This window comes from Equus caballus, chromosome 8 (assembly GCF_041296265.1).
Source record: "Equus caballus isolate H_3958 breed thoroughbred chromosome 8, TB-T2T, whole genome shotgun sequence".
NCBI classification, from domain to species: Eukaryota; Metazoa; Chordata; class Mammalia; order Perissodactyla; family Equidae; genus Equus; species Equus caballus.
The window spans coordinates 18,639,635-18,666,576 of NC_091691.1; the positions used below are offsets into that span (position 1 = coordinate 18,639,635).

At 44.4% G+C, this 26,942-nt stretch overlaps 1 protein-coding gene and 1 long non-coding RNA gene across 2 annotated transcripts in view; one reads left to right on the plus strand and one right to left on the minus strand.

Moving 5' to 3' along the window:
- Positions 1-26,942, minus strand: part of FBXW8 (F-box and WD repeat domain containing 8) — a 113,198-nt gene that overhangs the window by 3,623 nt on the left and 82,633 nt on the right. The window contains exons 8-10 of the mRNA XM_023647074.2: positions 17,622-17,749; positions 2,919-3,092; positions 119-229 (exon numbers count right to left, since the gene is read on the minus strand). Of these exons, the coding sequence (XP_023502842.1) occupies positions 119-229; positions 2,919-3,092; positions 17,622-17,749 (413 nt within the window). The remainder of the gene's footprint in view (positions 1-118; positions 230-2,918; positions 3,093-17,621; positions 17,750-26,942) is intronic.
- On the plus strand, positions 145-3,939 carry LOC111774638 (uncharacterized). The gene is made up of 3 exons (XR_011441350.1): positions 145-262; positions 861-957; positions 1,331-3,939. It is a non-coding gene; the product is annotated as an uncharacterized lncRNA (long non-coding RNA).

Sequence of the window (26,942 nt, forward strand, 5' to 3'; positions counted from 1 at the left end):
GGCTATGCCCAAGGGTACATCCTGAAGGGAGCAATGTGGCATGGGGGAGGCGTTCAATGATAAATCAAACTAAGAAGGGCTTTTCTGAACACCCACAAATCCAGCCCAGCCCACTGACCTCCTGTGAGTGCTGAAGCCATCCAGGTCGGCGCTGCGTACCACCCTCTCGTAGGGCACGTTGGCCGTGATGAGGCTGTGGCTGTTGAAGGAGAGGTGACGAACGGGGTGTCTGGAACACAGCGGGAGAGAGAAGTCCTGCGAGGTCAGTCCCATGGAAACTGAGCATGCCCCACGTTAGCTACCGTGGTCTCGGAAGCTTACAGCTGCGAGGAACTCTAGAACCCTCTGAGCCGAGCTTTTCTTTTAGGGAGGAGGACGCTGTGTCTGCCTCGGTTCCCAAAGCTGGGTTGAGCAAGGCCACACTCTGCGCCCTTCTCTGTAAAGAAGTCTGAATGCCCCTCGTGCATCCCAGTTGACGGCCCCAACAACTGGGTGTGTTCACACATGCAGGACACACTCAACCTGAGACAGTTCAGCATGCCGTGGACAACAGCCCCATTTCTGCCTCCTGGCCGGCTGGCCTTGGACAAGTCACTCAAGCTCTCCAAGCCAGGTTCCTTCTCTGCAGGGCACGGGGGTGACGGAGTGAATTTAGTGGTGTCCCATAAAGGTCCCCTAGTCCTAAGTCAGAGGACTACAAATGACACATGTACTCTGGGTTGTGAAAGCATATTCAGAAAATCCTGGAAGGAAACGGCTTGAGATCTATGCAGTTGTAGAACTACGTAGATCTACAATCTGTGTAGTATGTGGAACAAAGGCTTTTGTTTGCTCTAAAAACTCTTATCCACTGCCTACAGCACTGGCCACGGCACTGAGCCAGGGACACAGGAATCATTCCGAGGGTAGGCATCTGCTTGGACTGGACATCTTCTTTAATGCTAACTAGCTAAGAAGGTAAGATACACTCCCACACAGAGCCAGTGTTTCTAGAGCATGAGAGATGTTACAAGCCACAAAGATAGGACACAGACTTCAGCACCTGGGAGGAGGAACATCACCTGATGTTGATGAAACGGTCCACCAGGCCCCGGGAGGTGCTGGCCCATCAGCCAGGCCCTTTCAGAAAGGCAGAGGGTAGCAAAGGAGGGGACGAGGGAGAGGCCCATTCGGGCTGAGTCAGGGCTGCTCCTGGGATGGCCAGGGCAGGGGCAGGCTTCCTGGCGAGAGCAGAAGATCCTCTGGACAGCAATGCAGGTTAGGAGGAGTCTGAGCTTGGCCCTGTCAGTCCAGGGTTTGGGGCACCAACCAGAGGAAAATATTGTTACAGGACTTCACTAGGGGCCCAGTGAGGCAGGACAGGAAAGTGACCAAGCGAGAGCTGGACCAGAACTCAGAAGAGAATCAGGATCAGCAGTGTGCACGGGCAGCGAGGACTTGAGCAAGTATACAAATTCTGCGCAGCAGACTGAAGAGCGAGGCATCGGCCTTGTGCAGGTGAAAACAGTGCCCTCATGAGGGACAAGCCATTAACTGTGGCGGCCACTGTGTGCATTTACACACGAGTTAGGAAGGCAGATGCTGGGACGGGACGACGATTCTGGAGAAGACCTCACTCACCCTGGCTTCACCTGAATGACTCATCCGAGGGAGTGCAGCTTTTCAGGGAGAGAAAAACGAGACCTGCTGGAGTGCAGGCCTAGGGAACTAAGTGGGGCTGGTGGCAGTCCCTGGGGCCCCGGACTGCAGTGGGAACCGTCCTAGAGGCCAGGCTGAGCCAGCTCTTCAAAATAAATAAAAGGGTTCCCTTAAAGGCAAATATTTCTATGATGCTAATATGTGAGAGTTTTAGTTGCCTGTTGGCACCACCTAGTGGCAACTCAGTGCATCACCACAGAAATCAGAAAAACAGCTGATGTCCAGAGCCAGAGCTGGGCGGGCGGACATGCCCCACGCCCCCGGGCTCAAGTCTGAGAACAGCTGCTGGCGGAAGCCCCCACTACCACTGCCCTCCAAGGAAGACACCAATTCTTCTTTCCACCTGGCCGCCTCTTGTACTCACAATGCAGACTGCCCTGCCTTCTCATAGGTCTGGTTTATCAGGACTTGCAGTTAGAGGGGAAAACCCTCCATTTGTAGCTGCAGGCCTTGGCATCTGTGGCCACTCTCCTCTGTCCTCACGGTCACTTGCCCCCAAATGTTTCTTTACAGCAGTACTGAGGGACAGCTGGGAGAAGGCTTGTCGCCTTTCTTCCCAGCTGCCTCAAAAGCAGGCATGCAGGGCTGGGGGAATGTGGGGGAGGGGATGGCCTCAGGTCAGCTCCAGTTGACCCTGCTCCAGGTGAGGCTGCCTCTGCTTTAAAGGTCAGGAGCAGGCTCGACCATGTTGAAGCAGTGAGGCCCCATTAATGCAAACATACCTACATCCAGGAAGCCAGCGGCCTGTGCTTGGGATGGTATTTATTTCTCTTGAATGTGAGAGTTAAAAGTTGAAATTACAAATTCCTCCTTAGCTGAAGCCTGAATACTTTCAGTCCTAAGTGTCCTTCCAAACAGTGTCTTAGAAAGTCCCAGAAACGGGCAGAAAGTGACCATCATGCGTGTGGAGACTGGCATAGAGGATGGTGGCTGCACCTCAGCTAGGCATCACGTCAGGGCCTCCACCTGCACTGGGCATGGATTACAGCAGCTTTAATGAAGCGGGAGAGGAACTTCCCTCCACTGACCAGCTCCATTTCTGAGCCTCAGTTTCCTCCTCTGAAACATGGACATAAGAGCAGCAGCCAGCTCACAGGGTTATGGTGAGGATCACACAGCAACATGGAAGCACTTAGCCCAGCGCCTGCCTGGCTCAGAGGCTGACTACTGTTATCACTACTGTTGCTGTTATTACTGAAAATGCCTGAGGAACTACTTACCTCGAATGCACCTCCCACAGCTTCTGGTTCATCCGATAATCCCACACAGAGACCAGGCCTTCCTCGCCTCCGCTGACGATTTTCCAGTCATCCATCTGGACTGCGGAGACCCCAAGTTGGTGGGCAGAGAGCGACAGGGTGATTTTGTCAGTGCGGAGATCGTGGATCCTCACCCTGGAAGGCCCAAGACAAGCACAGAGGAGGCAAATGGGATTAAAGCCCAGGATGCACACTCCTCCTCGGGTGTGCTGGTCTGTGCACAACGATGCTACGAAAATAGCATATAAAATGCTTTCAGTTGCAAACATCTGAATACTGATATCAAACTTTTATGTCCTTATGAGTACACTATCCCAGGAGGCCAAGACACAACAGAAATGAACTGTTCACAACTATTTAATCAGAATGATTTAAAAGCACATAGAACAAGACCGACCCAGGACAAGTCTATCAGCTGCCCTGTCGCTAACTTTATCTGCTCAACAGGGAAGACACCTGCCCTGGGCGCAAGTCCATGTGCAAGGAAGTTGAGATGTGACGGGCACCATGCCTCCACACGGGTGTCAGCCTATGAAGACTGTCCAAAGGGTAAGCTGACCGCCCAGCACAGTAGTTTTGCTGGTAGAATAATATTCTGTTAGGGACACAAGGTAAGTCAGCTATACTTGTCTGCAACCCAAACCCTCACCTGCTTGGGAAAACAACACTTTTCGAGTATTTAACTCTGATGACTTTGTAAGTTCATCACCATCTTGTCGAAATTGGGAGAGAGAATGAGTCTATACAGATGGTCCCTGACTTCCGATGGTTCGACTTACAATTTTTTGACTTTACGACGGTGGGTTCCAGCCCGGAATTCAATCTACTGTTGAACTGCACAACTCTGAGATGCGGTCAACTTTGGGATTCATCTCACTTCAAACATTTGCTGAAGGATGAATATGTCTAAATAGACTGTTCTGTTTTTTTTTACTTTTGAAAAATACACACACACACTTAAATAAATCATCTTGTGAAATAACACTTTGTGTGTGTAAACTTTTCTACTGCTTTAAAAAAATCCTTGAAAACTGTTGCTCTTTTTCAACTTCTTACTGTAACGATGCATTTTCAATATTTACATCTTAGGATAGGTTTATCGGGACGTAAACCCCACCCCAAGTGGAGGGAGATCTGCAGTGGGAGCGAGCATGACTGAATCACGGTGAGAGTGCGTGGACACTGGGCAGTCACTTACCTAAAGTCTTGGAATAATTACCTGCCTGGTAATGACCTGAATTTAAGAACCTCTTTAAAAACTACTTTTTATGCAAGTATATGCTGAATTTCCACATTGAGATAAATTAGCTAATGAGATGGAAATCTCGTACCCACTAGAAATACCAACATAGCTAGTTCCTCAAAGAAGCCACGAGAGCTAAAGTTGCAGGTGGCAGACTCGCAGTGCAGCTGAGTCTGACAGACCCTCTGCTGCGAGTCCACAAGGAGAAGGCGCACTGCCCTGGGAAGACCCTGCCGTCTAGCCGGGAGCTGGACAGACGTGATGCTAAGACGCTGAGTGTGATCGTAAGCATGTGTTCAACACAAAAAACGTGGTGAGAAGGGATTGTGTGAAACACATTCTATGTCCTAAACTCGTAGTTATCTGAGTGTGTGCACACAGACACACACAAATTATTTTCAGAGCTGTGAAAGGAAATTATTTTGAACTGAAAATTCTATACCTAGCTTACCTACCAAGGATGAAGGCATAATTAAGACCTTGTTTGAAACAGAAAATGACTCAAAGTGAGTTACCTGTGGATACTCTCTGAAAGAAAGTGATGTTGCAAAAGACCAGAAGGACCGTGAGGAGCCAACACACAGGCCACGTGGTGACGTACACAACAAACACTGACAAGGCAGCACGAGAAGACGACGGCTTACGTGAGGTCCGAACACGTCTGCTGGGCCAACAGATGCCGTCGGAGCAGACCCACCTGTTAACAAGAAGGGCTGCACACGGGCCAAAGAAAAGCTCAGTCTGTGCTACGCACAAAAGGTACATATGCAAATGACAAGGAAGAGAGGTGACGATTCCATACCAGGAAAGGCACATTTCAGAGCAGAAAAGAGCATTTGATGAGAGTACTTTACAATGACGAAGGGTACAGTTTATTAAATGTTTGGTAAAAGTTGCCTAAAAACCAAAATATTACATGGACCTAATTTTTTTTGTAGACAGGTTTTTTTGTTTTTTTGGGCTTTTTTTTAGTAATTCAGCTCCTTTAGCCATGGCCATCTATTTAGGTTTTATATTTCTTTCTTTCCTTTTTTTTTTTTTAAAGACTGGCACCTGAGCTAACAACTGTTGCCAATCTTCTTTTTTCTTTTTCTCTGCTTTTCCTCCCCAAATCCCCCAAGTATATAGCTGTAGATTCTTTTTAGCTGTGGGTCCTTCTAGTTGTGGCATGTGGGACACTGCCTCAGCATGGCCTGATGAGCGGTACCATGTCTGCGCCCAGGATCTGAACCGGTGTAACCCTGGGCTGCCGAAGTGGAGCACACGAACTTAACCACTCAGCCATGGGGCCAGCCTCAGGTTTTCTATTTCTTGAGTTAATTTTTTAAATCTCCAAATTTGAAAACCTAGATGAATTAATGACTTTCTAGGAAAATAAGAATTACTAAAACTGACCATAAGGAGATAGAAAATCCAAATAGATAAAGTAACAAAGAGCAAGCTGGGAAAGCTGTCCAGGAGCAACAGTCCCCGCAGGAAAAGAACAAGTGACACTGGCCCGACCAGGAAGGAACGGCCCCCAGGGCTTACACACTGTTGCACAGCACAGGAGGAGAGCTTCCCAGCTCTCTAGGGGAAGCCAGCATTCCACTACTACCAAAACCCAACCACGAGAGCTGGACAAAAGACAACTGTGGATCTGCATCAGTGCTAGGACCCCAATAAAATGTTAACCACCAGAATCCACAGCAACCTGCTACAAACAGGTGGCATCCACCTCGGAGCTCTCAATACAGTTCACCCTACTGCTCTAACAGATAAGAACCACATGGCCACTACCACGGGTGCTGAAAAGAAACTTGATGAAATATAACACTGATTCCTAAGGTAAAGTCTTTAAGAAATATAGTGATCCACTTTTACCATTATTATTTCACATAGTTTAAAAAAATTAGATACAATTAGATAAAAGAAGAAAATGAGAGTTGGACAAATTTATCATCAGAGATGACAATCCAAGATCATTCACTACTAATAAATGTAAATTACTATGTCAAAATCAGTAACTATCTTATGTACAAACAAGCACTAGTTGTTTTAAAACCACTAGTTTTAAAGATGTAACTAAAGATCCCACTTATAACAACCATGAAAGGGAAAATTCCCTATAACTATCTCAACTTGGAGCTCTACCATCTACATTACACCAAAATAAATTATACATGGCTCCAAGGGTTAAACATAACTAAACTACAAACATATTCAGAATAGGGACGGCCTTGCTAAACATTAAAAACCCAGAAGCCAGAAAGGAAAATATAACTGTACATAAAAGTGTTTAAGTTTTTCCCACATGGGGGTAAAATAAAGTCAAGGCAAATGACAAACTGGGGAAAATGTCTGCAACAGAGAGGACTGGCTAATTTCTTGAAAAAAAAAAAAAGACTTCCTTTAAAATTGATAGTAAAGAATGACAACCCAATATTAAAATGAGAAAAAAGATACAAAAAAACAGTTCACAGAAAAAGAAATACCAACGACTTTTAAACATGCGTAAGATGTTCAAGTTCACTGGTAACGAGAGAAATTACAAAATAAAACTACTGTGCAATACCACTTGTCAGTTATCTACTGAGCCAAGATAAAGTTTGGAAATACACTCTAAGGGACCCTCCATGCTGATCAGACCTGGAGAGAGAGGTCCTTACAGACAGCTGATGCGAGCAGAGATCTTTCCTTGGAGAGTAATTTGGCAGTATCCAACAAAATGAAAAATATATGTCACTTTTTCTTTTCCCTTTTTTTTTTTTCCTGAGGAAGATTAGTCCTGAGCTAACATCTGTGCCAATCGTCCTCTATTTTATATGTGTGTCACCACCACAGCATAGCTGACAAGTGGTGTAGGTCCACACCTGGCATCCAAACCCGAGAACCAGACTGGCAAAGCAGAGCATGCTGAACTTAACCACTAGGCCATGGGGCTGGGCCCCTATACTTCACTTTTGGCCTGGCAATTCCACTTTTAGGAATTTATCTAGGATATGTCTAATATATGTGTACAAATACACACATGCACAAGGTCATTAACCCACAGCAATGTTTTTTCGTTGCAAAAGATAGGGCTTCTGTTTCAGACAACTTGTTGACCCTCCCACTGAAAATCACTTAATACTGCTGGATAAAATATAACTAATACCTGTTTGGTGGTCTAGTGGTTAAGATTCGGCACTCTCACCACTGCGGCCCAGGTGTGTTTCCCGGTCAGGCAGTTGTCATACGTGGTGGCTGCATGTGCTGTGCTCCTGAAAGCTATGCCCACCAGTATTTCAAATACCAGCAGGGTCACCCACGGTGGACAGGTTTCAGCGGAGCTTCCAGACTAAGGCAGACTAGCAAGAAGGACCTGGCCACCCACTTCCGAAAAAACTGGCCATGACAACCCTGTGAATAGCAGCGGAGCATTGTCTGATAGAGCTGCCAGAACGTGAGAGAATGGTACAAAAAGACCGAAACAGAGTTCTGCTCTGCTGTCCACAGGGTCGCTAGGAGTCGGACTCAACTCGACAGTAGTAGGAACAAACGCCCTGTTAAACGCACTGCTGAGCTTACACAGTAAGTGGCTTCCCCAGGGCCCAAGCTGAGAACCAGCCTGGAGAGCTTGAGATGCAATGTCCCTGGCCTGTGTGCATATGTGGTGGGGCTGAGGCTGTTGGCAGGTGCCCATCTCAGGACCAACAGGTTTGGATCTCACTGCAACGCAGAGGTGAGACAGTAAGACATGGGCCCACCCACAGTGGGGGGTGGGAGTATTGACTCCTGCCTTAGACAAAAGCAAAATAAAACTTCTATAAATGAAAACATAGTCCCTGAAATCAATTTCATTAGACTTGACAATTTTGTGAATTAGATGATAAATCTGAACAATTACATGGAATGGAGCACAAAGAGATAAACAGATGAAAAATGTGAATGAGGGATTAAGAGACATGACAGATAGAAGGGGACAGTTCAGCATATGTCCAAAAGAAGTTCCAGAAGGAGAAAATAGAGTGTACGGCAAAGAAGCGATATTCAAATAGTTGATACTTTTCCAGAATTAATGAATCACGCACACTCACACTCAATGAGCAGTAATCAGAATAAATAAAAAGGAATACATATCTAAGAGTATCATAATAAAATGGGAAAATGCGAAAAACAAAAGAGGTCTTAAAAGCAATGTAAGGAAAAGAGACATTCCTATTAAGAAACAATAATTAGACTGACAGGAAAAATTAAAAATAACATTTAAGTTGTCATGAATTTGAGTGAGTCAATGTGGACGGCACAAGTAACTAGCTCTACCCACTGAGTGCTAGTTAAAGCACTTCGGGTACATCCATACAGCGGAGGCATGCACAGTCCTCAGAGGAGGCAGATCTATACTGAGAGGAGCCACGGCCCCGTGAAGAGCACCGGACCCAGCGGGCTGACAGGCGGGGGCGGGTGAAGATACAGGCGTCCGTGCTGTGCGGGTGCAGACGCCCTCTGGAGAACACTACTGGTTCTGCAGTCACAGCTGAGGAGGCTGCTCAGGCTGCTCAGGAAGAGAAGTTCCCAGAAGACCAACTTCTCCCTACATATGTCTCTGTGCTTTTGACTTCAATTTTGAATATGCAGGTTACCTGTTTAAGTAAAACTGAAAAATTTTAAAGATAAAATTCTAAAAGGACATACTCGAGTTCATGATAGCAGTCACTTTGGAGAAGAGCGGTAATGGAAGAATGAGGGAATAAGGTGGCTTTTGCTTTTTATTCTAGATGCTGCCATGTTGTTTAAGAAACAAGAACTCATTCATGGCTGGGAGGGGCACCCGGAGGCCTTCCAAGGTCATGCTCTGTGTCTTAAGCAGAGTGGTGGGTGCACAGGCGATCCATTATTCTCTAAATTGTACACATGTCATACACACTCCCATATGTATGCTCTGTTTCATAATTTCTAAAATAATATATGCATCTATAAGTTAGGCAATGTCACATAAAACAGGATTTTAAAAACATGTAGTCTTAGAACCCAGAGGAGGGAGCCATTCATGTTTCCTGGCTAGGACATGGAACCAAGTAGACGATGCAGACTAAGGAAGAGCTCTATTACTCCAGCATGCCATTCAACCCCCACTGCCCAGTGAGGGGTCTGGGAGGGAGAGCTGCAGAGAGAGCCGAAATAGACTGCAAACAAAGGCCTCCCTCCATCAGCATTTACAGACACCTATGTGCAGGCACTTGTGGGCAAGAGCTAAGGAGGCTTGGGCAGAGAATAAAGAAACGGTCTCGATGCTGTGAAAGCTCTGCCTCTGGGCTACAGCTGCCCTGCTTACTAATGGGAACTTGGAAAGGAGGGGGGAAGAAATTTCTAGCCCAAATACTTTCCAGTGCATATTTAGTTAATAATGCTGATTTTCATAAAGAGCTCCTCTGTTGAATATTTAGCCTCCGTAATTTACAGTTTGGCTGTTAAGGAGACAAAGGCAAACACAAATCTGGTCCAGAAGTTCAAAGTTTGCCATCTGTTTTCCTATTGTATTTAGATACCAGCATGGATGGCTCCAAACAAAATAAACACACCAAAAGATACAGCACTCGTGTATTTTATATCTGTAAGGAAAACAAAAGTGGGCCAAGGCAGACTTGAACTTCTCCCCACAGGAAAAAGGAATAGCATTTATATGACATCTCCTTTGAGAGGCATCACTCTGGTTTCCTGTCTACAGACAGAAAGCAAACAGCACAGTCAGTGTGTGAAGTCCACACGAGCATTCAGACTCACATGAAGAAACCGGGGTCTGCCTGGAACATCTGACAGCATGCAGCACCAACCTGAACCACAGCACACCTTGGCAAAGCCCGCACCCTCAGCGCTCAAATCAAATACTTGACGCTGGGAAACAGGTAGCACAGCAAATGGGCACAAAAATATGCCAAGACAACTGATTCCAGGGACAAAAAGAAGCCAATGGTAGACACTGTGATCTCTATCTAGTGAGTATTTCATCCACTTTGCCCGTTGAAAAGAAAAATAATTGGTCCGAAAGCTGTAATTGTATTATGTTTAATATTCATGGTTCAGTCTGGAGGGCTGTTCCAACACTCCCTCTCTCCAGTCCCTCTCTAATGAAAATCACACCATAGGAGTCAGCTCTAGCCCGCCAATTAAAACAAAAGACACCAGAACCTTCCAAAGACTCCAACAGAGGAGCATCCATCTGATGGGCAGGAAAACGTGCTGGAACTGAGAGGGAGGCACGCTCTGGTTGGTCCTCTGCTAGGAGCTTTGAATGACTTATAACAACTCTTGCAGATGGAGCAGGCACAACATTTACGCCCCACTCACTCTCTCTCTAACAGCAGGCAGCAGTACCAGCAGCACACCACAACTTCGTACTTGTCAGGGCCAGAAGTAAGCTCTGAGACTCTTTAATTGGGGGGTCACAACTCAGGGCTCGCTTCCCATTGGTTTGGATGAAACAGTCCCATATAATAATAAGGCAAACTGGACTTGAGGGCAAAGACGAAGCCTCTTCAGACTCTGGCTTGGCAGTTTCATTAAGAAGGACCTGACCTTAGGCTATATTTCTATGCAGAAAATAAAGGGAACAAGCAAGAAAGCATTAAAACGTGGGCTTTTTTTTTTTTAAACAACCACATTAATCAAGAAAATTAGTATTTTTTTAAAAAAAATCAATACATGATTCTATTTCGTCTCACTGAACCTGGGCTATTAAAGAGGATTTTAAATATAACCTTATAGGCCAAAATGATGGCCTTTGGTGAATGACTCATTTTACTATTTAATTCATTTAAACAGCAACCAGGACAAGATTTTCAAGGTAGAACTGCCCAGTTTAATCAAACAGGCTATGCTCAGAGCCCTCTGTATTGTAAAGCGCTCTGTCTGAAGTGGAGCGTTCTCTGCGTCCTGCCCCGTAAGAGTAAGAAGCCTTCACACTCATCAATTAACCCTTCCGGACCTGCTTCCTCAGCTGAGCCAGCGTTAGATGGTCTTGAAGGGCTCTGCTAGACTGAACATTCTGCGATCCATAACGAGCCAGCCCATGATACTAACTGCAGACAATAAGATGATGTACATATAACACCAAAATAATAAGGCACATGATCCCAAACTGGAAACACAGAAACATTTAGCTTAATATCATTTTAAATTTTAATCAGATGAGTATACCTAGAATAACCTCTCGATTTTATGGTCAATTGATTTTCAACAGTGGTGCCAAGACAATTCAATGGGGAAAGAATAGTCTTTTCAACAGATGATGCTAGGACAATTAGATATCCACAGGCAAAGGAACGAGGTTGGACTCCCACCTCACGTCACAGACCAAGATTAACTCCAAATGCATCACAGACCTCAACGTCAGAGCCAAAACTACAAAAATTCCTTAAAGAAAACAAGGAGTAAATCTTTGCGACTTGGGTTAGAAATGGCTTCTTCAATATAATACCAACAACACAAGTAACAAAGAAAAAACAGATAAATTGAACTTCATCAAAATTAAGACCTCTTTTGCTTCAAAGGACATCATCAAGAGAGCGAAAATACAACTGAGAGAATGGGAGAAAATATTTATAAATTATATCTGATAAGGGATTGGTATCCAGAATACATAAAGAACTCTTACAAGTCAATAAACAAAAAGACAACCCAATTAAAAAATGGGCCAAAGATCTGAATAAACATTTATCCAAAGAGGCCAAAAAACACAGGAAAAGATGTTCAACATCATTAGCCATCAGGAGAATGAAAATCAAGACCACAGCAAGATATCATTTCATACCGTTTAGGACAGCTAGAAGCAGAGACAACAGCTAGTACTGGTGAGGATGTGGAGATTTAGAGCCCTCATACACTGCTGGTGGGAACGTAAAATGGTACAGCCATTTTAGAAAAGAGGCTGGCAGTTCCTCAAGTAGTTAAACATAGAGTTACCATATAAGCTAGTAATTCCATTCTTAAGTATATACATACTTAGAACTGAAAACATACGTCTACACAAAAATTTGTACTTGATGGGGCTGGCCCAGTGGCATAGTGGTTAAGTTCATGTGCTCCACTTTGGTGGCCCAAGGTTTGGATCCCAGGGGCAGACTTATATAACACTCGTCAAAGCCATGCTGTGGCGGCATCTCACATACAAAGTAGAGGAAGACGGGCAAGGATATTAGCTCAGGGACAATCTTCCTCACACATACACAGAAAATTTCTACTTGAACAAAGCAGCATTATTCATAATAGTCAAAAAGTAGGAACAACCCAATGTTCATTGACTAATAAATGAATAAATAAATGTAGTATATTCATACAATGGAATATTATTTGGCCATAAAAAAAGAATTAAGTAGTGATTTAGGCTACAACATGTTTATCTTGGAAACATGATTCTAAGTGGAAGAAGCCAGCCACAAAACGTCACATATTATATGATTCCATTTATATGAACTGTCCAAAACAGATCCATAGGGACAGAAAGTCGATTACTGGTTGCCTAGAGCTGCAGAGGTTGGGGGTAATGGAGAGTGACTGCTAATAGTTTCTTATCTGGGGTGATGAAAATGTCCTAAAACTGACTTGGTGATGGGTGCACAACCCTGTGAACTTTACACTGAACTGTACAATTTAAATTGGTGAATTGTAGGCAGTGAATTTTATCTCAATAAAGCTGCTAAAATTTTTAAAAATACACTTGAGATTACAGGGAGAAAAAGGCAGTGGGCTCTGTTGGTTTGGTGAATGTTGCCCTGGCAGCCCACCAGCCGCCTGACGTGCCCTGACCACTAACTCCTACTCTGACTCTCCCCAGCAGAGCACTGATACGCTTCTCCATTCCAGATCCTGGATTTCCCAGGAAAGGAATGAGCAGATCACAGAGAAGACTGACAGCAACAGAATGGGAAGGGACCTCAACTAATTCAGCCCTCTACTGCTGGCTATGGTATTTATTTAAATCATTTAAAAGAAAGTGGGAGTTCTGATTCTGACCAAGATGGAGACAGCCCACTACTGCCTCTGTCTTCTGCTGCCAACAACCAAAACCTCTGCACAAAACGCCAACAGCAAATACCTGAGGACTCCGGAGAGTTACTCAACATGGTGGGCTGTGGAGGAAGAGGCCACATGGGGCAAGGCTTCCCATTTCCCCCCAAAGACTTGCCCTGAGTGCGAGCTCCAACAGCAGAGCCGTGTGGTGGTACAGGACTTGACGGGGCGAACCTTCAGCAGAAACTCCATCTTCCTCAAGAACCAAGGAAAGGGTCCCTGCCCAAAGAATGTGTGCAGGGGGTCTCTGTGGGGTTTCCCCCTCTTTCTCTGTGCCTTTGCCCCAAAGGAGGTCCCTAGTCACAGAGCCACACGGTGGAAGTGATGCAGGCAGGTAAAACTCTGAGAGAAACCCATGTTCAGGTCAGAGGCCCAGGGAAAGGAGCCTCTGAAGGCTGGAAAGCATAGGGATGAAGAGAAGAGGAAACTGGAGAAGGCAAGCCCATCATACAGTGTATGACTGCACACAGATCCCAGGCTCATGTCTCAGCTGCGCAGGACAGATACAAGCAGTACAGCGAAGGCTCTGAGAAGACAGGTGAAACGGAAGAAACCGCTGCCACCTCAGACCAACCTGTGAGTGGCCCGTGTGCAGGACAGGGCTGGAGAAGCAAACGAAGGCTCTGGAAGTTGACCTGACACTGGAATCACCACCCACAGAAGGCAAGACAGCACTGCAGTCGGAACCTGACCAGGTGACGGCCAGCTTAAAGAAAATCTCAACGTTCTCCAGACGATTGTGTAGTGGGACCCAAAGTGGACACACCATAACATTCAAAATGTGTGGGATATGACCCCAAATTACTTGACATTACCCCCTCTCCCCCAAAAAACAGGAAAATCTGACCCATTCTCAAGGGAAAAAACAATGAACAGGTATCAACCCTAAAATAACCCAGATTTTTGGAATTATCAACGACTTTAAAGCAGCGATTATAACTGTATTTCAAGAGGTAAAGATAAAATGATAAGCAAAGAATGACACTCTAAGCAGAGAAACAGAAACTATGAAAAAGAACTCAATGGAAATTTTGAACCAAAAATTACAAAATCTGAAATGAAGAATTCACTGGATGGGCTCAACAGAAATTATGCAATTTGAAGAATAGAAACAATTAGGAAAGAAAATGATCAGAGCTTCAATGACTGGGGAACAATATCAAAGGGTCTGACACTGACATCACCGGAGTCCCAGAAGGAAAGGAGAAAGGGATTAGTGCAGAAAAAATATTTGAAGAAATAATGGCCGAAAACTTCCTACATTTTGTGGAAAACATAAATTTACAGATTCTAAATGCTCAGTGAACTCCAAACAGAGGTGAAACTAAAGAAGAAACAAAGTGATCTATTTCCTGCAGACTTTCTCTTCGTAACCCATTCAAGCTTCTGCTAAATGTTCTAATTCCTAAGCTATTTGTTTTTGCCTTCATTAAACAAATACATACTTTCATTTAATTGAAAACACCACTAATCGTAAGAAGCACCATTACTTTACGTAACATTTTAAAGTGCTGCCAATTAATTTTAAGATGCCATTGTAAAGGACACATCCTGATTTCACATATATGAAAATGTAAAAAGAAAGAAAGAAAAGAAAACTGCATGTTAAAATAAAGACAGAGCATAGTGCTGAGCACTCAGCGAGCACTGGGCAGGTACTGAGGCAAGGAGAGCAGACGCACACAGCCAGTCCTACCCTGATGCACACCACTCCCCCTCCGACACCACTCGCTGCTATTTCTTCTTGGTTCAACGGGAAAAGACAGAGCACGCGTTTAGAAAAACTCACTGATCTAGTGTTAAACTCTTGTGCAGCGCCACCCCCACCCCACGCCCTGCACTGTACAGCCCTTCCCACCCAGCAAGGGAAAGCACAAACCAACAATAACTCGGTCTCTACCCTAATCATTCTCTTAATATTCATCAGACTCTATTTATCCTCTGTTTTTTCTGGAAAAGGCGACAGGCTAGGTGAGCTATTTTTTCATTTTTAATTCCAGCCTATTTTCCCCCACTCCCCCCCAACAAAATTCCTTGCAAAATTCCACCCATGTTTGCAAACTAACTCAAACTGATTTCCTTACTTCAATAAAAATTTACTTTATTTTTGTCTTAACCTTGCACATTTTTATTTATCTTTAGAGTCCATTTAATTCTCAAATTATTTATAAAGTACTAAGAGAATGTAGTGGAAATCCAGGCTTTTAAATAAAAAAAGGAAGTTCCAGGGTTTCTTAATTGCATCAGCCATTAAGTGACAGCCAAGGACATAATTCCCTTCATAGTATTTGGCCCCTTACTCCCACTTTTGAAATAAAACGTAAGCTGTACGAGCTGGGGTGTGCATCTCGAACAAGATCCTACTCAGAGCTATTAAGGCCTTTGGGGAAAAACCACCAGACTCCCCCTCTGCTACATTTAAAAGTCTAGATTCCTCATTCCTTCCTTTTCCAGAGATACAATTTAACCCCTGTGTTTCAAATTCATATTGCTAACACTGCTATTCTGATTCATAAGGAACAATCTTCTATGTGACGGCGAGCCCCTGACATACCAGCAGTGGTCAAACGGCCAGCACACAGATCGAGGAGTGCCCTGATCAAAGGCCACTTTGGATAGCCCCTCCCCAACTCCAAGTCACTAGTCTCTTCTTTTCATCCATTGAGACAGAGGGTTTAAAAAAACATAACATTAGTTTACTAATAAAATGGACTTAACACGGTTAAATCTAGACTTCAAAATGACCAGAGAGCCCTCTTACACTGAGAATTTAGCTCCTCTTCCAGCAAAGGGGATGGAAGCAGGCAGCCCTGCTCCAGAGGAAAAAGTCAGCTTTACTGGCTATAGAGCTCTTCTAACTGACGGTACGATGTTCGGCTGACAGTGGTCATGACAATCTGGCTTTAACTGTGCTTCCAGAGCTAACCGAACTAAGTTAGGCAGAAAACTGAGGTCTCTTCTCTTGAACACCATGGTTTCCTGTGAACCGAGCTATAGCTGAACACGTAAATTCTCATGCTGTAAACAAACTCTGAAGCATAACCTACAATCCCAAACTCTTCCATTTGGATGCCCCAAAAAGCCCTCTGCATTTGCTCTCCTGGAAAGCGAGTAGCCGCTAGGTCCCTGTGGGGAGATCCTATCCCATAAGCTTGGAGGCTCTGTACAGCTCAGTCTAGAAACGAAAATGTGCAAGTAAAACTACAAACCGATTTGTTGCATTTGCTGTGCCACATGTGGGGCTACTTATCAGCCTAGTTGTTTTAAAGAGAAAAACTGCCTGGACATACACTGGGGAGTTCAATTCTCAAGCACTGGAAATATCAGCCATTTTAGGAGACCTTGAGAAAAAATGATCGAGTATTTCCTTTCAATAAAGCGTACTCACTAAAGGAAGGAGGCAGTAGAGGGGTGAAGGTCAGGAGCTGGAAATCTTATTTGACAAAATCATTATTTTTGCAAGCTGCTGCCCTGATGCCACGGAGGTCTGGGATTTGGCATGAAGGAGTACCCGCCTCACAATCTGACCCCCCCACCAAACAGCCGGCCACCTGCAGCCCAGGGCCGGGCCCGGGGGAGGGGGCGCCGCAGACCCTGGCCTCCAGCCATGCTACCTCTCTCCAGGGCACTGGATCAGACACGGCAGATAACCAGCCAAAAAAAGAAAGAAAGAAAGAAAAAGGAAAAAACAGGGGGAGAGGGCGCAGGGAGGGAAAAAACCTAAAATTTGGACTCAGAGGGTCTTTTCAAACACTTTTAATCCTTTCACGCTGATGGCTCCTGGAGCGTCCGTGGCTGGCACTGGACCCTGTACGGGGAAAATCCGACTCCCTAAGCCAGTGCGTTAAAGAGAAGACTGCTAATCAGCTAAATAGAAACTGGAATCTGTTCACGTGAAGTCTCTTTTTTCCCCCATCACCAGAGGGATGCCATAGTGTTCTGAAATACACTCTTGACATCATTTGGCAGGCAACCCTATTTTGTTGAACATGATTCATCCCTTAGGTTATTGTTTTTAATATTAGAAAGTGAGCTTTTAAATGCCAAACAAATTTTGCAGCAGGGGGACAACAGATATTCTGAGTGGTCTCACTGGACCTTCCACCAACTGCGTCCACCAAATGGCTTAAAAGACAACCTTCCCATAGTGTTTCAGAAACGAGGCAGAGACACAGCTCTATCCAACTATTACCTAATACAAGACTTTGTTCTCCAAGTTCACAGAGACGGTATTTACGGGATCAGGGCTGAACTCAGGTGGGCAAAGCTGGAGAGTGAGAACTGAGGAGTGTGAGCAGTAGAGGAGATGAGTGAGCGCAGCGGAGGCTGAGGGGCAAGGCCTCAACGGAAGCTGCTGTGGCTACAAAATGCTGCTTTGTACTCAGACATACCTCCTGTCCATGTTGCCACTGACCATGAGATTGGGAGGGCTGTCCCGCAGGTTGACGCAAGTGAAGTCACCAAGTGCATTGCCCAGCTTCGAAAGGCAGCGTTCTGCTTCCAGGCTGTACACCAGGATCTGGTGGAGGAAGAAAAAGACATGGGTGCACAGTACATACAGCAGACCTAACGCAACACTTCTCACTTCAGCACCGTCCAGGGCATTGAGCACGACAACTCAGCTCCTGCTAAGGAAGGTGTTCTGCCGCTTAACACCCTGACCTTCTCCAGGTAATGACAGTAAAGGGATATGGCTATTAAAATGACAAATGGAAGTACAAAAGAACATAAAGAAAAATTCAAAGAGTTTCTCAGGTCAAGGTGCAAACAAACTCATAGGGCACAAAGAAAAATGCCGAATGGGGAAATTAGGTATCCCAGTTTTCTAAGAGGAAAAGAGGCACGGCAACTACCGAAGGGTCACTGACTGCTCTGCTCCAGAATGAATGGGGATGCTCAGGAGAGACAGGAACGAGCAGATGAGCCAGCAGGCCTTCTCTCTCTTATTCCCCTAGTTATTTGGACCATAGAAGGTAAAAGAAAGAACAGGACGAGCACCCAAGGAGAGGAAGCTTGCAAAGGTACCACCAGACAATTCCTTCAGATGAAACTACAAACCAAACACCCTGTCTTAGTCCCAAACATTTCTCTCTTGAGTCCTCTCCACTCGCTAACTTTAGGAAGCTCTGTACATACGCTGTGGAGGCAAACAAGGTGCCCTTGATCTCCAGATGACACATTCGTTACATCTCAACACTTCCGTGCCTTCCCTCCAGCAAAAAGAAAAAAAGGCTCTTACTAAAAAAATCTCAGTAATTGAATTTAACTTAATTCGATTAACATTAAATGCTTGCTATGGGTCAGTTACTGTTGTAGGTACTGAGGACACAGTCCTTGCCCCAAAATTCTCAGTTCAAAAACCTCCTCATTAACACATACACACTTCTGAGTATGCATTCTATTTTGTTGATCATGTGGTTAAAATTAATCACTGAACTCAAAAATCTCAATATCAGTATTTTGTAGAGAAATTCTCCTTTCTTACTTAGCACATGCATGAAAATGGTGTGCTTTCTTTTTCTTGCTAACCCATACATTTATCACTTATCAGTATACAGATTCTTTTTTTTTCCTTAAAGATTGGCACCTGAGCTAACAACTGTTGCCAATCTTCTTTTTTCTGCTTTTTCTCCCCAAATCCCCCCAGTACATAGTTGCATATTTTAGTTGTAGGCCCTTCTATTTGTGGCACGTGGGACGCTGCCTCAGTGTGGCCTGATGAGCAGTGCCATGTCCGCGTCCAGGATCCGAACCGGTGAAAACCTGGGCCGCCGAAGCAAAGCGCATGAACTCAACCACTGGGCCATGGGGACGGCCCCTACAGATTCTTATTTTAGTAGTGAGAAGTTAGTAAATTTTTTCCGCCATAAAAACCATCCATCTCATTGTCAACACACCTTTCTAACGAGTGAATCTTTGTTAATTCCTAACAGTCAAAACAACACTATAATATTAACTATTGCCAACAGCATCTGAAAGGAAAGAGGGCAATTTCAAACTTAAAAATGGCTTCTTAGTCCATAAACACTATTTTATTTTTACTTTCATGCAGTTAAAAATTAAAGTTTCTGACTGAGAAAATTTCAAACATTCTAAAATATCCAAAATAAGATTACTCTTCCAAGTAAGAGCATAGAAATAAGTCTTCAATCTACAGTGAATAACCTAAAAAGTACATAAAATCAGCTCCTGAAAGGAGAAAAAAAAGTAATAACAGCAACCTCATGGTCTATTATAAAAGTAGTATCTTGCACTTCTGTATCACTAGAGAGCTTTCAACAGGTTTCTTGGACTCAGTATTTTCTCGTTTTTAAAATACTTCAACTTCTATAGCAGGAGCAGGCCTTTAAAATGTAAACTGTCCATAGGTAAATACAAGAATTCAACTCTGATACTGAGTCAGTTCGTAGGTCTTCACTTTTTCTAGAAGTTCTTTATTGACAAGGAGATGGATCATCTCTGAGGGATATAGTGAGATCTAATCCCTCTCCAAAAAGACTCTCAAATTCATCATAAAGACATCGAGTTAGTAGTCGAGAGTCAAGTATTTTCTAAAATGTTTAATAATTCAACGAATCAGAACCATCTGAAGAGCACCTTTACCGTTACGTTTAGTTAAAGACCACAGAGATTAGAAAACACATTACCCAGCTCAAAGGCGAGTCTTTCCACGTTACAAGTCCCTTAACGACCTTTACCATTCCTCCCTCCCTCCCGCACTCTCTCTCTTTTAATAAGGTTGAGCAAATGGGACTTCATTTTATCTGATTGCCACAGACTAGTGAGATTAATTATTCATGCTCACACTCTCCCTCTTGTTAAGACCATGCATTAGACTAATTTTTCTCTTTATTGCCCTAGTTGGGTGAGTCTCAACCCATGGCCACTTGACTCACTCTCAGAGATGTATGGATAGGCTGCAAAGAAGGAAAAAACTACCCATAGCTAAAATCTTGGAGAGAATGTTCTGCACTAATGTGACTGCCAAATCAATAGATGTTGCTGTGATTTTTTCTTTTAAATACCACATGTATGTTACAAAAGACCTTAAATAGTGACTACAGGGAAAATTTTTATAGGAGTCAGATGTTTCCTTAAGAATCATCTAAAATGGCTAAACCATGTTAAGACTGGTGGATATTTTGCAAAGATCACTACAGGAGACGCAGCATGTAGTCACAGTACACGGGGTGGCTATCCTTTCTTTCTGGCTTCCAGGTAGGTCTAGAGGGGCAGTAGGTGGAAGCAAGCATTGTCTTTAAAAAGAACTTTTGCAGAAAGTTCTCGGTTTTTCCTTCTTACAGATCTTAAAGTATTTCCATAAATCCTAGTCTTAGAACTTTAACTTTCAATTTGGTTGATTATTCAGATTTCTCTGAAATCTATTTCTAAAAAAATCTTTTTTCTAATTTCAAACATAATACATCTTGCAACAAATTCTAACATAATTACATAACAAAAAGTGGTAGCCTTGTGTATAACTCTCTCTGAAATGACCACTTGAACAGCTGGGGCATATACTGCTGGACGACTTCTAGACAAGTCTGTTTGGTCTGTTTCTCTCTGTATGTGTGCGTGTGTATAAAATTTTCCTTTGCTCTGAATGGGATTATTGTTCTAGAACTTGTTTTTTCTATGAAATAACATGAGAGTGCTTTCCTTGTTAGTCACCATAGATAGATCTTGTTTTTTGTAATGGCTACATAGAGTTTTTCTATGGATATATAATTCCATATTGATGGATATTCGGGTCGTTTCTAATTTTTTAGACAAAATAAATAATGCTATAATGCATTCAACAGTCAGTCAAATACGCATTCCTCATCTTGCCTGCAGCAGGCACTGGGATGAACAGGGACGGCGGGTGATGTGCAGAAGTGCAGCCTGCTGCCAGCTCAAACACTCCACCTCTTCGCCAGCTGGTGCACAGCCACCAGCTGTCCTGTTCCTCCGTACATGGTACTCGCCTCTCTGAGGAGACCCACCTTAGAGCCGCGTCCCAGCAGCGAGTGGTGTAACGGCAGGGGCCGCAGTGTAGTCAGGAAGCGGGCAGTGGCACAGCCCAACATCTGGGAAGCATCAGCAAGTGCCCTGGTGCAGGCAGGCCCTGCACCTCCCAGGTGTGGCTGGACCATTTAGTGTTTCCAGGACTGGCTTTCCAACCAAACCACGAAGGAAAGAGCTGAGAAAAGGCTACTGTCCCTGCAATGGAGGGAGTGCAAGGCAGGCCGACTTCCTCCTTCACTCAGGGAGAACTGGATTTGGCACTGCAAACGTTTTCTAAACCTGGAACCGATATTACCCTCATAAGTAAATAGGAACCACATGCATACAGAACTCACTATGAAGAGATTACAGAGCGTTGCAACCCGGGCTTTTGGTCATGTACTGCCGGACGAGGCGAGGAACTCCCTTTGTGTGTCCTTTGATTAAGTTTACCCAAACAGTGAGTCTTCATGCTCCGATTTCTGCCAAAGGCATCACACCACCACCAAGGTCAACCCGAGCAGCTGGCTCACCTCCTCAGAACCCCAGCACCGCCTCTCCAAGGGGTGAGGAGTGGCCGCAGGCTTCCCCACAAGACTATAGGATTGAAAGAGGCTCTGCGGATTAGAGATGATCTGTCACCATTTTAAAAAGAGAAGTGACAAAGAGAGCAAAAGTTAGGAGATGCTGTGGTAGACTGAGGCAGAGTAAAAGATAAAAGGCATGGGAGGAAGATTTGCTTGAAATTCTTGGAGACGACAAAGTCTATCTACTTCCTTTTCTGATCCCTAATGACTCACCCTCTATCACTACACATATATTTTGCCCTGCTGCCAGGGGAAAGTCGTGATAAGAAGCTGAACTCTAGAGAATAAAGCAAATAATCCTTATGCTCTCTCCTCCTCCATCCCAATTAAGCTTACTGTGCTCTCTTTGTGCTCTTAGCAGAGAGTTCACTCCCTCCTTTCAGTGCTGAAGGTGTTCACTGTCTACACACTTCATCTGGTGTTCCCAAGGTACAACTGTGAACCGTGCAGTAGCTCCCTCTGACTTTCTCCCAGACCCGTGGTTCTCAACCACTGAGGGGAGGAGAGTCACCAAGAGACTGTGATTTCAGCAGGTCAGCTGAGGCTCTGTTACCAAGTGCCACTCCCCATGTTGTAAAACACTGTCCTAGCCTCAGACTGTAAGTTCCTTGGGGCAGAAATGCTATCATTCACTCCTGCAGCCGTGACTAAGGGCCCAGTATGTGCCGGGCGCTCAGAAAGTGCAGGTAGACTGACTGACTGGTACACATTTGGCAAACCCAGAGCTTACCAGTCTGGCACATAATAAAGACTCAGATATCCCTTTTTTGGCTTAACACATTCCCCCATTTCTGGATGTCTAATCTTGCTGCTGGCTTGTACAAGGGAACCACTTCATCCTACTCAAAACAGAAGGAGGTCCCATAGATCTCTCTCCATAATAGCCAGATTCTAGAACCCCCAAACTGTATCCAGGCCTAAGGTTCCACCTTTGACAACACAGCAGCCCAGAACGGCTGGAAAATCCTCCTGTTCACAAACATTGAAAATGCTGGAGAAGATTCAGTCTATGAACAAACCTTCCTTCAAACGTTCTAACTCCTAAGAAACCAGAGAAATTCCAAGGAGCCAAAAATGAAGAGAGCACTAGAACCAGGAAGGGAAGTGGCCCTCAGGCCAGGGGCTGCTCTGGGGACACTGCTCTGCCAGGGTCAGGGGCCCAGAGAACTGTGGAAACAGGAGGCAAAGTTTCCAGCCAGCACCAAGTGGAACATCAGAACTGAGACCTTGGCATAAAGCTGGGGCCCTTACATGGCTATATATACACTCAGAGAAAAGCAAGCTAGGAAAAAAGTCTGTCCACTGGTGAAGAGAGCCGACCCAGAAACTCGCTGGCCTCAGGTTCAGCTCAGGATGAAACCTGTCTGCCCCAGGGTCTGCAATCACACATCTGCCCTCGCACAGGGTCCAGTTTGGACTTAGACCACCTGTGAGGCCAAAAACCCCACGCCTAGTAATCAAAGCATTTTCAAGTTGGTAACACGCCTCCCGGTACCTGGCAGAATCTTCTCAGGAGGAAGACGCTCTCAAGCCAGGCCCCTCAGGTGATCTACAAATCAAGATCAGCCAAATATGAGCTCACATTGAAAAAAAAACCCAAATACAGAAGGAAACAACTCATCGTAAGTGAGAGGCAGAAAACAAACAGAAGACTAGACTTCCAAGGACATCAGATATTTATCAGGTAAAGAATATAAAATACACATGCTGAAAATGTTGACAGAAATAAAAGAGGGTAAGGGGTCAAAAGCAGCTACACTGATTAAGCAGCTTTGAAAAACAGAGAATTTCTAGGAATTAAAAACATCAACAGATGAGTTAAAGTAATTTGAGTCCAAGGGAGAATTTGGTGAACTGGAAGACAGATTTGAAGAAATTATTCAGAATGTAATACAGATAGACAGCAACGGAAAATATGAATGAGCCACGAACAGCACAGAGGAGAGAAAAGTTGGTTTAACACACACCTAACCTAAGGTCCAGACAGAAAGAACAGAGAGAATGAGGGAGAGGAAAATTTGACAATGGTTGAGAATTTTCTACAACTGAAAGGAAGGAAGCACAAGATCCCAACAGGAAAATACAACTAAAGCCACACCGAGAGACATAAGAGTGAAGCACAGAAAACCAAAGACAAGGAGAAGATCTTAAAGGCAGCCGAAAAGAAGAGAGAGTCCTAGGAGGGACTGACAGAGTGACAGCCAACTTCTCAGTGGCATGGATGGAAGTCAAAACCAATCATCTCTGCAAAGGGCACAGAGAAAGTAACTGTCAACCTAGAAATACAAAGGACCAGCAAGACTACCTCAGAATGAGGGGGAAATAAAGATGGTTTTTGGATAAAAACACAGTGAACACTTGTGGCTAAGAGATCCTCACTAACAGAACTTCTAAAAATTATACTTTTACATGATGGAAAATCATTCCAGAAAAAAAAGCCTGAGATGCTGGAAGGAAGAGAGGAAGATGCAGGTAAATGTGCACAAAAGGACACAAAATTGACTATACACAGCAACAACGATGCTGATTTGGGGTTAAATACATAGAGAAAATGGTATCTAGTCCTTCTTGTTCCAAACAGTCAAGTGCCCTGAATCAGGGCAATGTATCATGCCCACAAAGATGCCAGATGCGCAGCATTACGGTCTGGAGTGAACAGAGGCTTCCTTGATTACCTGTACCCAGTCTGGCATAGGAGGGACTCAGTATGTATTTGATGAAAGAATGAATAAATGCTACACATCTCTGCCTGTATCTATCGATTACACGGGAACGACACACCGGCCTTACAGTATAGATATGTTCCACGCATACAAATGAATACATTAAGTCAATTTGTGTTGCACCAACAGCAACCTCGCTAGCTGTTTCATAGGTGGGAGGTACAGTTTCATTCAGTACAGATCTTGAAGTACAAGACTAGCCATGCTCATTTTTTAGAAATAAAAGACACAAAAGAAAAAGACCTCTCAGTCTTTGGGGTAGGATTTACTCGTGGAAATGACCCAAGTTGCTATTCTGACGAACATAAATGTGACCATGAAAATGTGAACTAAAATTTCACTACACAAAATGCAGGGTCTGCATATCGATGTTCACATACAAAGCTAAGCGAACAGCCTCCATAAATTCACAGATGAGCTAAGATTTAAAAAAACGAGGAGAAAGACAGACAATTGGGGAGGGAGGGGGAGCTAGCGAGAAAAGAGTAAATCATACACAAAATAGCCAATAAAAAAATAAAAAAGCAGTTAATATACATGAATAATGGATGTCTGATTTAAAAGCAGTTTACTCCGATATGATGTAATTTTTGACAATCAGCCAGAGAGACTATTTTGTAAGTCCTTGCCAGAGATAAGTCAGAGCGTGAGGCTTGGTAACAGGCGTAACTGCGAACATGTGGAAAATGACTTTCACCACCATCCCAAAGGTGACTTTCTGTTGGCAAACAAAAACTTGCCTCTCAGGTGCACTTAGCAGCAGCAACCAGCAAGATGTAAAGCTTGAAGAAATGGACCCCTGACACAAGCACAGATCCCTGAAACGTAGCACCCCCTCAGCAGTTTCCATGACATGCTTCTGGCACAGTCCACACTCCAATGCAGAACAAAGGGAGAAGCAGCCTGGGCTGCTTTCATGTTTAAGTTTTAATTGGAGTGACAAGCCCACGAGGCCCAGATATTTCAGGGATGGGACGGTGTTGCTGAGCGTCGCCAGGCACTGGGTAGGCAAGGCCCGTGTGCGCTCCCCACCATCACGTGCCAATGCACCTGCAACCCCCGCTGTTCCAGGACTGGACTCTGCCCGGGAAGGCACTGCCAATCACCAGAGACTGTGCCAAACGTGGGGCTTTGTGATGTGGGCAGATGTCTACAAAGGACCAGAGCGAGGCCAAACCAACACCTATTGTGACCTAAGCCTGAAAAGACCCAGAGAGCAGGAGTACGCTCGGGTGCAAATGCAGGCAGACACCATCCAAATCTCTCCCCCGCACAGCCATGGAGCTGCAAGGAATAAGGAGGGCAGCTCTGCTCTGTGGAGGACGCAGAATGTGCTCTCCATTTTGCTTCGGGGATCTCTTTAGACAATCTCTGTCTTAGTGTTAGAATGAGGAAAAGAGATACAACTACAAAGAACTGGTTAAGGGGGACATGAAATGAATGGGAAACGTTCACTGTCACAGCATTTACTCCAACGAAGAGGTTATAATTATTATGCAAATGTTCAACTGAAAGCTGAAAATCCTCACATCCTCCTTTTATGCTCCCAACAGGCCTCACCATAATGAAGAGTATGGACAGTTTCAAAGCACTTCACAAATATTAACCACATGTAACTAATCACAGTCCCCATGAGAAAGAAAGTTGTTATTAAATCTATTTTATATAGGGAGGAAGACAGGCTGCAAACCATGAAATGAACTCTTTAAAATTAAAGGTAACTTGGACACTATTTTTCAAGTGGGAAGATTACCAGTGAGACGACGGTAACGTGAAGATCTCTGTAAGCCTAGAGACTTCCTTAACACCGTACATATAACTCAGGATATTACACTGGCTTGGTTATCCATTTTCCCTTCACTAGCCTGGCAACTTCTAGTCTGGTCCCAAGTTATACTGGACAAGGCAGAACGTTGCTAAAATCAGATGACTGAAACAAACGACAGCCGATGGAGGAGAGTGGAAAATTGCAGTGAAGAGTCAGGGCCTTTGGTGTAGGGCAGACCGTCCCCCGCAGCTGCCCCCCTCACACCCTGGAGGGCACAAGGAACTTTAACAACACTCTCTGGCACACAACTGTACCAGCACAGGGATGCTTAGCGTGTCTGCACATAAAGAACACTAGAGATACTGTTGAGAGCTGTTGTTAATGATCATGATATGCCTTTCACACAAATCCCTTCAGGATATCATTCCATTTGATTTTCACAAGCACTAAGAAGACAGACAAATTCTACTGTCTACATTTTATGCACAAAGAAACTAGGGCTTAAATAATTTTAAGTAACTTGCCCCAAATTCCAACAGCAGCTGCAGAAGCACTAGGCAGAGCCTGGCTATTATCATTCCTGTGTCGATGTTTGCCTCTATATTACAATGCCTTTTCCTGGTTCCTGGCAAGAATGGTTATTCATAG